The following is an 11,113-nucleotide window of genomic DNA, read 5'->3' on the forward strand; positions in this document are numbered from 1 at the left end:
AAAAAAAAAAAAAAAAAAAAAAAAAAAGAGAAGGCTTCCTGAAGAAGCACCATTTGGATAGAGATCTGAAGTATGAGTAGAAATTAGCTGGGCAGGCCAGGTGTGGTGGCTCACACCTGTAATCCCAGCACTTTGGGAGGCTGGAGTGGGAAGATCACCTGAGCCCAGGAGTTTGAGACCAGCCTGGGCAACATAGAGAGACTGTCTCTATTTTAAAAAAAAAAAAAAAAAAAAAAAAAAAATTAGCTGGGCATGGTAGTGCATACCCATAGTCCCAGTTACTTGGGAGATGGAGATGGGAGGGTTACTTGAGGCCAGGAGATCGAGGCTATGATGAGCCACAATTGTACCACTGCATTCCAGCCTGGGTGGCTAGCCACAGAGGAAGACCTTGTCTCAAAAATAAAATAAAATAAGCTGGGCAAAGAGAGGGACGAAAGGTAGAGGGAAAGAGCAGTCCAGGCGGAGAGACCAGCATGAGTAGCTCCTGAGTGGAACAGTGCAGGGAAGAGTAAAGAAGAGAAAGAGAACAAAGGAACAAGTCATGGGATTTGAGGTTGAAAAAACAGGCAGAAACATTCTGTAGGGACCATTGGGCCAGTTTAAGAAATCTAATTTTTTGTTTGTTTGTTTGTTTTTGAGACGGAGTCTCCCTCCCTCTGTTGCCCAGGCTGGAGTGCAGTGGCACCATCTCAGCTCACTGTCGTCTCCACCTCCCAGGTTCAAGCGATTCTCCTGCCTCAGCCTCCTGAGTGGCCGGGATTACAGGCATGCACCACCACGCCCGGCTAATTTTTCTATTTTTAGTAGAGATGGGGTTTTGCCATGTTGGCCGGACTGGTCTCAAACTCCTGGCTTCAAGTGATCCACCCACCTCAGCCTCCCAAAGTGCTAGGATTATAGGCATGAGCCATTGTGCCTGGCCAGGAGTCTGATTTTTTTTTTTTTTTTTTTTTTTTTTGAGACGTATTCTTGCTCTGTGGCCCATGCTGGAGTATAATGGCATGATCTCAGCTCACTGCAACCTCCACCTCCCAGATTCAAGCAATTCTCCTGTCTCAGCCTCCCTAGTAGCTGGGACTACAGTCACGTACCACAACACTGGCTAATTTTTGTATTTGTAGTTGAGATGGGGTTTCACCATATTGGTCAGGCTGGTCTCGAACTCCTGACCTCAGGAGAGCCACCCGCCTTGGCCTCCCAACGTGCTGGGATTACAGGCATGAGCCACTGTGCCCAGCCCAGGAGTCTGATTTTTATCTCAACACCAATAGGGAGGTAGAAAAGGGTTTTAAACTAGGAAATGCCATGATTGGCTATATTCTGGGTACATAGCAAGACAGATGCATGGAAGCCAGACTGGAGTCTCTCCTTCAAGGTCCTGTTGAAGAACTGCCACCTCTCTACAGCCTTCTGTGGGCCCTACCTTAGAGCAGATCACATTTCATCACCATCACCTGCTTAGTCTGTAGTCCCCAGTACACAGAGACTATTTACAATTCTACCTCCCACACAGCACCCACACCCACACAGCAGCTGCCCCCATCAGGCCAATGTTAATTGTTGAATAAAGGGTTGGTTGAACAAACAGCCAAGAAACAGTGAAGCCAGTTTAATCCAAATCTAATTTCCTAAAAATCTTAGAAATGAGTCAGAGCTCGGGGGAAGACACAGCATTGGAGCTGACGATGCCAGATGGTCAGTGCCTTACTCTTTCTGGTAAATGGATTTTAATAAAATCAACATCTGCTCTGTGATAATTACTGCCCCCCTATCTTTCCTCTGAAGACCTGCTCAGACAGTTTGAGTCTAATTACCAGCAACTGCAGACGGTTTCGTCTCTACCCTTTTTTGTTGATGATCAAATATGTTAGTAAACTACTTATAAATGAAACAAAAACTCATGCTTTTCTGTGTCTGGATCCTTCGTTACAGACCATGTTGCTTTCCTGGGCTTGTCTCCAGGTTCCAAGACTGGCAACTGCTTCATGGTGTCCTATGCATAAGAAAGAAAGGCACTTTTTAGACACTTATGATGATCATCTTAATCAATTCAACCTCCTTTTTAAACCTTTCCTGTTGAATGTACTAATTTCTAGGGCCTGACTAATTTGAATAAGCACCACCAACTTTTCATCTTTATTTTTTATTTATTTATTTGAGACAGACTTTTGCTCTTGTTGCCCAGGCTGGAGTGCAATGGCACGATCTTGGCTCATGGCAATCTCTGCCTCCCAAGTTCAAGCGATTCTCCTCCCTCAGCCTCCCGAGTAGCTGGGATTACAGGCATGTGCCACCATGCCCAGCTAATTTTTGTATTTTTAGTAGAGATGGAGTTTCACCATGTTGGTCAGGCTAGTCTCGAACTCCTGACCTCAGGTGAGGCACTGTGCCTGGCTGATGTATTTATTTTTATTCTTTTTTTTTTTTTTTTTGAGACGGAGTCTCGTGCTGTCGCCCAGGCTGGAGTGCAGTGGCGCAATCTCGGCTCACTGCAAGCTCCGCCTCCCGGGTTCACGCCATTCTCCTGCCTCAGCCTCCTGAGTAGCTGGGACTACAGGCGCCGGCCACCGCGCCCGGCTAATTTTTTCTATTTTTAGTAGAGACGGGGTTTCACCATGGTCTCGATCTCCTGACCTTGTGATCCACCCGCCTAGGCCTCCCAAAGTGCTGGGATTACAGGCGTGAGCCACTGCGCCCGGCCTTTATTTTTATTCTTATTATTTTTTTTTAGATGGAGTCTCGCTCTGTTGCACAGGTTGGAGTGTAGTGGTGCGATCTCTGCTTACTGCAACCTCCCTCTCCCTGGTTCAAATGATTCTCCTTTCTCAGCCTCCTGCATAGCTGAGATTACAGGTGCCCACCCACGCCTGGCTCATCTTTCTAGTTTTTCTAGTAGACATGGGGTTTCACCATGTTGGCCAGGCTGGTCACTAACTCCTGACCTCAGGTGATCTGCCCGCCTCAGCCTCCCAAAGTGCTGCGATTACAGGTGTGAGCCACCGCACCTGGCGTTATTTTTTATTTTTTAATTTTTTTCTGATATGGAGTCTCACTCTGTCACCCAGGCTGGAGTGCAGTGGCATGATCGTGGCTCACTGTAGCCTCCGCCTCCTGGGTTCAAACAATTGTCTGGCCTTAGCCTCCCGAGTAGCTCATATTACAGGCACCAGCCAAAACGCCTGGCTAATTTCTGTATTTTTAGTAGATACGGGGTTTCATCATGTTGGCCAAGCTGGTCTCAAACTCCTGACCTCAAGTGATCCGCCCGTCGCGGCCTCCGAAAGTGCTGGGATTACAGGTGTGAGCCACTGTGCCAGGGCAGCAGCTTTATTTATCAATTTATTGAGATGGAGTCTCACTCTGTCACCCAGCCTGGAGTGCAGTGGCACCATCTCGGCTCACTGCAACGTCCGCCTCCCGGGTTCAAGCTATTCTCCTGCCTCAGCCTCCCGAATAAGCTAGAACTACAGGCAAGTGCCACCATGCCCAGCTAATTTTTTTTTTTTTCTTTTTTCTTTTTTTTTGAGATGGTGTCTTGCTGTGTCTCCCAGGCTGGAGTGCAGTGGCCTGATCTCGGCTCACTGCAAGCTCCGCCTCCCGGGTTCACGCCATTCTCCCGCCTCAGCCTCCCAAGTAGCTGAGACTACAGGCGCCCGCCACCACGCCCGGCTAGTTTTTTGTATTTTTAGTAGAGACGGGGTTTCACCATGTTAGCCAGGATAGTCTCGATCTCCTGACCTCGTGATCCACCCGCCTCGGCCTCCCAAAGTGCTGGGATTACAGGCTTGAGCCACCGCGCCCGGCCTAATTTTTTTTTTATTTTTCATAGAGACGGGGTTTCACTATGTTCGCCAGGCTGGTCTTGAACTTGGCCCGTCTCGGCTCCCAAAGTGCTGGGATTATAGGCGTGAGCCACTGAGCCTGGCCATTTATTTATTTATTTATTTATTTATTTATTTATTTATTTATTTTTGAGACGGAGTCTCGCTCTGTCGCCCAGGCTGGAGTGCAGTGGCCGGATCTCAGCTCACTGCAAGCTCCGCCTCCCGGGTTTACGCCATTCTCCTGCCTCAGCCTCCCGAGTAGCTGGGACTACAGGCGCCCGCCACCTCGCCCGGCTAGTTTTTTGTATTTTTTAGTAGAGACGGGGTTTCACCGTGTTAGCCAGGATGGTCTCGATCTCCTGACCTCGTGATCCGCCCGTCTCGGCCTCCCAAAGTGCTGGGATTACAGGCGTGAGCCACCGCGCCCGGCCCATTTATTTATTTTTTAACTAAAAATAGAAACGGGGCTGGGCACGGTGGCTCACGCCTGTAATCCCAGCACTTTGGGAGGCCAAGATGGGCGGATCACAAGGTCAGGTGATGGATACCATCATGGCCAACATGGTGAAACCCCATCTTTACTAAAAATACAAAAAAAAAAAATCAGCTGGGCGTGGTGGCATGCGCCTGTAGTCCCAGCTACTTGCGAGGCTGAGGCATGAAAATTGCTTGAACCCAAGAGGCAGAGTGAGTGAGCCGAAATCACGCCACTGCACTCCAGCCTGGCAACAGAGCGAGACTCTGTCTCAAAAAAAAAAAAAAAAAAAAGAAAAGAAAAGAAAAAAAAGAAATGGGGTTTCCCTATGTTGTCCAGGCTGGTCTCGAACTCCTAGCCTCCTAAAGAGCTGGGATTACAGGTATGAGCCACTGTTCCCCGCCCAAAGGACAAAATATTTAAAGAGGCTGAGAAATACTGAGCTCTAGGATAAATCTTGGCCTCAGCATAGCATAGAAAGTAAGGCCTTCTGCTGTCAAGCTTTTTTCCGTGAACTCACCTCCATAATCTCTTGCATTATTGGTTTTTTTGCAGTTCTTATAATATGGCAGGCCTTTTCATAATTTTGTAGCCTATTCTGCTTCCTCTATTTGTAATGTCGCTTCCCTTCTGGGAAATTGGCAAACTCCTAGTTAACCTTCAAAGCCCAGTTCAAAAGTCCCTTCCCTGGTGCAACCTTCCCTGATTTGCCCTTTTCTCTTTCACCCCCTTCCACGTTACTTCCTTCTTCTACCCACTGGGCTCTTAAGGTATTAAGCCACCACCACTGCAGGAATCATTTGTATTGTTTATCTATTTAAAGCTTCTAGACTAGATTCTAGATTAAACTCCACTAGACTAAGTTCCTAGAGGGCTGGGCCTGTCAGATCCATTTCGAGAACCTACCAATGGACCTGGCATAGAGTAGAAGTGGGGGAGTGGCTAGTGAATGAAGAAAGAAAATAGATTGAGAGATGAATGGATAAATCCCACCTGCGGCCTAGGCCGCTGACAACTGTCCCCAAAGTCCAGAGCTCAGTTAGGTTGGCTTCACGTGGGCGGGACCCCCCGCAGCCGCCGCCGCTACCTGCCCGGTAAATCTCATCCCCACGTGGCAGTTCTAGGGGATAGGAGACGGGGTCGGGAGAGAACAGGCTGGTTCGTTCAAAGTGGCCAGGACGGAGCCAGGGAAGGCCTTCTCAGTTCTTTCCACCCGGCTTGGGCCCACTCCCCTAAAGGATTCGGACCCCCTGCCCGAGACTGTAACAGACCCGGTATCCGGGGACCCTAGCCCCCAACCCTCCAGCCCGGGACCGCATTACCTGCGGCGATTTAGGCCAGTCGCGAGCCGTGACTCCGCCCCGGAGGGGCGGGGCTTAGCTCTGGGCCCCCCTCCCAGAACCCGGAAGAGCGTCCGGGCTAACCGCTCTATCCTACCTGCTCCGTCCCGAGGGCCCGGCACTGCCTTCCTGGGCTGGCGGTGGAGGGACCCCCCCCCAGACCCGGAGTGGACGCCGGGTTGTGCATTTCTGAGGAACCAAGCGGGCTGGGCCCTCCCTGGGTTCCTCCCTCCCAGAAGGGATAAATAAGCCGGGGCTACTTGGAAACGATTTGCGCAATGCCGGGTTCGGGCGTTCGTTTGGGGAATCCAAATTCCTGCGGCAGCTGATCTACTCTATAACCGGCTAACAGGGCCGGGCGCCACCTCACTCCAGCTTGGGCAACAGCGCGAAAACTCCGTCTCAAAAATAAATAAATAAATAAAAGGGGGCGGTATAACAGTTACATTTCCAGTTACGACGATTGTTAACAGTTTCAAAAGGGGAGAGTTGAGCACGCAATCTGCCTGCGCAGTCTTCGGGCCAGCTCAAGATTTGGTGCTTTGAACAGCTGATTTATTCCATAATTGCCATTTGTAATTATGGCAGGTGCTATGCTGAGCCAGACACCACCACCCTTGGCCTCCAGGAGCATACAGTCTTAAAGAGAGATCAACAAAAAGACAACTAGGGACAATTGCCAAGAGTGCAAGAAATAAAAAGTTCTGGGGAAGTTACTTTGCTCCCGGCCTCAGGGCTGTCTGCTTGTAACCATGGAGCTAATAAGATTTCTATCACAGGCTGGGCGCGGTGGCTCACGCCTATAAGCCCAGCACTTTGGGAGGTGGAGGCGGGCAGATCACGAGGTCAGGAGTTCCAGACCAGCCTGGCCAACATGGTGAAACCCCGTCTCTACTAAAAATACAAAAATTAGCCAGGCGTGGTGGTGGGTGCCTGTAATCCATGCTACTGAGGAGGCTGAGGCAGGAGAATTGCTTGAATCCGGGAGTTGGAGGTTGCAGTGAGCTGATATAGTGTCACTGCACTCTAGCCCGGGTGACAGAGCAAGACTCCGTTTTGGAAAAAAAAAAAGAAAAGAAAAAAGATTTATATCGTAGTTGTGGTGGGGAATACATGACATAATGTAAATAAAAATGATCAGGCCGGGCGCGGTGGCTCAAGCCTGTAATCCCAGCACTTTGGGAGGCCGAGATGGGCGGATCACAAGGTTAGGAGATCGAGACCATCCTGGCTAAAACGGTGAAACCCCGTCTCTACTAAAAATACAAAAACTTAGCCGGGCGAGGTGGCAGGCGCCTGTAGCCCCAGCTACTCCCGAGGCTGAGGCAGGAGAATGGCCTGAACCCGGGAGGTGGAGCTTGCAGTGAGCTGAGATCCGGCCACTGCACTCCAGCCTGGGCAACAGAGCAAGACTCCGTCTCAAAAAATAAAAAAAAAAATAAAAATAAAATAAAAATAAAAATAAAAATGATCAGCACCCAGCAGCTGGCACAGAGTTCTCTTTCAAGGGAAAAGCTATTCCTGACTATAAATGAACAATGTCTCTAGATGTATTCATCTACATTATCTTTGATTTAGTTCATAACCATAGGTTCTCTGTATCTTTCCTGAAAATAGAGAGGTGGCTCACTCTCTTATGTCTGTTTCAAAGAACTCCAGTCTCTGAAACTGTCGCTGTGTCCTAGGAAATAGAGAAAACAGCTCAGGTTAGAAACAGGAGCTCCTGGAGCGTAGAGCTATGATAGCTTAGTGGGAAGAGATCAAACATACTTGGGTTAAAATCCAAGCTCCAGGTCGGGTGTGGTGGCTCATGCCTGTAATCCCAGCACTTTGGGAGGCCGAGGAGGGCAGATCATGAGGTCAGGAGTTCAAGACCAGCCTGGCCAACACAGTGAAACCCCATCTCTACTGAAAATACAAAAATTAGCTAGGCATGATGGCTAGCACGCATCTATAATCCCAGCTACCTGGGAGGCTGAGGCAGGAGAATCGCCTGAATCAGGAGGCAGAGGTTGTGGTGAGCCGAGATCATGCCACTGTACTCTAGCCTGGGCAACAGAGCAAGACTGTCTAAAAAAAAAAAATAATAATAATCAATCAGGCATGTGTCTGTAATCCCAACTACTCAGGAGGCTGAGGCATGAGAATCACTTGAACCCAGGAGGTGGAGGTTGCAGTGAGCCAAGATCATGCCACTGTACTCCAGCCTGGGCAACAGAGCAAGACTCTGTCAAAAAAAAAAAAAAAAAAAAAATCCAGGGTCCAGCACTAACCATCTAACTCTGACATTTGGCAAGTCACCCACTCTGAACCCTAGTTCCTCATCTATAGAATGAGGATAGTACTACCTAGTGTGCAGACAGAACTGTTCAGAGGAAGTGCTAATACAGGTGAAAGGCCAAGTTGGTGAAAGGATTCTTTTTTTTTTTTTTTTTTTTTTTTGAGACGGAGTCTTGCTCTGTCACCCAGGCTGGAGTGCAGTGGCCGGATCTCAGCTCACTGCAAGCTCCGCCTCCCGGGTTCACGCCATTCTCCTGCCTCAGCCTCCCGAGTAACTGGGACTACAGGCGCCTGCCACCTCGCCCGGCTAAGTTTTTTTTGTATTTTTTAGTAGAGACGGGGTTTCACTGTGTTAGCCAGGATAGTCTCGATCTCCTGACCTCGTGATCCGCCCGTCTCGGCCTCCCAAAGTGCTGGGATTACAGGCTTGAGCCACCGCGCCCGGCCGGTGAAAGGATTCTTTTAGCTACTTGAAACCATAACCAAAATTTATTGACAAAATGGAATTCAAGGTCTGCGGCTCTTTCAAACATATGGAGTCTTTGTGAGTTCCCACATTAGTGGAAAATTCCCCATTGACTGTCTGCCAAAGAGAAGTTTAGGGATATTCAGTCATTCTGCTCTCCTTCAGGAAAGAAAACCAAGACCAGGTTAGCTCTGCCATATGTCCATGTGCATCTCCATGTACATTTCTACTCACAGCTGCAGAATGCTCTGATGTCCCCGATGTTTTCTGGCTAGCTCTGTTTCAAGGTGCCATGCTGGAGTGACACATCAACAAGAAAGAGACAGGGTTTCTCCATGTTGGTCAGGCTGGTCTCAAACTCCCAACCTCAAGTGATTGGCCCATCTCGGCCTCCCAAAGTGCTGGGATTACAGGCATGAGCTACCATGCCTGGCTCTTGCAGGGGCTCTTAAGCAACATGGAAATAAGGTTGATGGAAAATAAACATCAGTTTCTTTTTTTTTTTTTTTTTTGACAGAATCTCACTCTGTCACCAGGCTGGAGTGCAGTGACGCGATCTTGGCTCACTGCAACCTCCGACTCCCTGGTTCAAGCGATTCTCCTGCCTCAGTCTCCTGAGTAGCTGGGATTACAGGCACACTAATTTTCATAGTTTTAGTATTAATGGGGTTTCACCATGTTGACCAGGATGGTCTTGATCTCCTGAGCTCGTGATCCGCCTGCCTTGGCCTCCCAAAGTGTTGGGATTACAGGCGTGAGCCACTGTGCCTGGCCATAAACATCAGTCTCTAAAAAAGAAAAATATCCAAACAACAACAGTATCTTCTTCCATTTGAATTTTTTTCTCCAAGAAACTCTGAGCAGATTATCTCTTTACTTCTTTTTCCTTTTTTCTTTTTTTTGAGACAGGGTCTTACTCTGTTGCCTAGGCTGGAGTGCAGTGGCACAACTTTGGCTCACCGCAACCTCCGCCTCCTGGGCTCAAGCAATCCTCCCGCCTTAGCCTCCCAAGTAACTGGGACTACAGGCACATGCCATCATGCCTGGCTGATTTTTATATTTTTTGTAGAGATGGAATTTTGCCATGTTTCCCAGACTGGTCTCAAACTCCTGGGCCCAAGCAATCTGCCCACCTCAGCCTTCTAAAGTGCTGGGATTACAGGCATGAGTCACTGCACCTGTTCTGCCTTTTTTTCCTCCCCTCCCCTCCCCTTCCTCTCTTTCTTTCTTTCTTTTTGATGGAGTCTCACTTCATCGACTAGTCTGGAGTAGAGTGGCACGATTTTGGCACACTGCAACCTCTGCCTCTCGGATTCAAGTGATTCTCCTGCCTCAGCCTTCCCAGTAGGTGGGATTACAAGCACGCACCACCACACCCGCCTAATTTTTGTATTTTTAGTAGAGATGGGTTTTCACCATGTTGACCAGGCTGGTCTTGAACTCCTGACCTCAAGTGATCTGCCCGCCTCGGCCTCCCAAAGCGCTAGGATTACAGGCGTGAGCCACCACGCCCAGCCTCCTACATTTTTTTTTGAGACGGAGTCTCCCTCTGTCGCCCAGGCTGGGGTGCAGTGGTGCAGTGGCTGGATCTCAGCTCACTGCAAGCTCTGCCTCCTGGGTTTACGCCATTCTCCTGCCTCAGCCTCCCGAATAGCTGGGACTACAGGCGCCCGCCACCTCGCCTGGCTAGTTTTTTGTATTTTTTAAGTAGAGACGGGGTTTCATTGTGTTCACCAGGATGGTCTCTATCTCCTGACCTCGTGATCTGCCCGTCTCGGCCTCCCAAAGTGCTGGGATTACAGGCTTGAGCCACTGCGCCCGGCCTTGCCATTTTCATATATCAACTCTGTTAAACCTTTGTACAAGCCTATGAGTATTCTTAGAATCTCCAGAGGAGGTAAGCATTATTATTATCATCTCCATATTGGAGCTGAGAAAACTGGAGTACAGAAAGGATAAGTAACTTCCCCAAAATCACACAATAAGTGATAGAGCCTGTATTTGAACTCTGCCCACATGGTGCTAGAATCTACATCCTGTACTTTACCTCCACTGTGTTGTCAATCTAAAGTAGGCCGCTTTATTTATTTATTTATTTTTTGAGACAGAGTCTCACTCTGTTGCCCAGGTTGGAGTGCAGTGGCACTATCTTGGCTCACTGCAGCCTCCACCTCTTGGGTTCAAGCAATTCTCACACCTCAGCCTCCCAAGTAGCTGGGACTACAGGTGCGCACCACCACCCCCAGCTAATTTTTTTTTGCATTTTTAGCAGAGACGGGGTTTCACCATGTTGACCAGGATAGTATCGATCTCCCGATCTCCCAAAAGTGCTGGGATTACAGGCATGAGCCACCGCGCCCAGCCAAAGGTAGACCTCTTCTACTCCATTTTTCTTGCTTATAGTACCTCCTATTTTCCCTTTTGAGCACTAATCACAATTTGCAATTAAATATTTGCTCATCACCAGGCATGGTGGCTTACACCTATAATCCTAGCACTTTGGGAGGCCAAGGCAGAAGAACACCTTGAGGCCAGGAGTTTAAAACCAGCCTCAGCAACATAGTAAGATCTCACCTCAACAAGTTTTTTTTTTCTTCTTCTTCTTCTTTTTTTTTTTTTTTTTTCTGTTGGCCAGGCTGGAGTGCAGTGGCACGATCTCAGCTCACTGTAACCCCCACCACCTCCTGGGTTCAAGCGATTTTCATGCCTCAGACTCCCAAGTAGC

General features: G+C 48.8%; 1 protein-coding gene across 3 annotated transcripts in view; it reads right to left on the minus strand.

Annotated features, from left to right (window-relative positions):
• Positions 1-5,682, minus strand: part of RABEPK (Rab9 effector protein with kelch motifs) — a 31,436-nt gene extending 25,754 nt beyond the window's left edge. The window contains exons 1-3 of one of the 3 annotated variants that reach the window (XM_025360573.1): positions 5,625-5,682; positions 5,296-5,422; positions 1,938-1,996 (exon numbers count right to left, since the gene is read on the minus strand). In XM_025360573.1, coding sequence (XP_025216358.1) covers positions 1,938-1,990 — 53 coding nt within the window. In that variant the 5' untranslated portion in view covers positions 1,991-1,996; positions 5,296-5,422; positions 5,625-5,682. The remainder of the gene's footprint in view (positions 1-1,937; positions 1,997-5,295; positions 5,423-5,624) is intronic. The other 2 variants (XM_025360575.1, XM_025360574.1) reach the window with 2 other exon arrangements.
• Positions 5,683-11,113: the final 5,431 nt, after the last annotated feature.

This window comes from Theropithecus gelada, chromosome 15, assembly GCF_003255815.1.
Source record: "Theropithecus gelada isolate Dixy chromosome 15, Tgel_1.0, whole genome shotgun sequence".
In the NCBI taxonomy this organism is placed as follows: domain Eukaryota; kingdom Metazoa; phylum Chordata; class Mammalia; order Primates; family Cercopithecidae; genus Theropithecus; species Theropithecus gelada.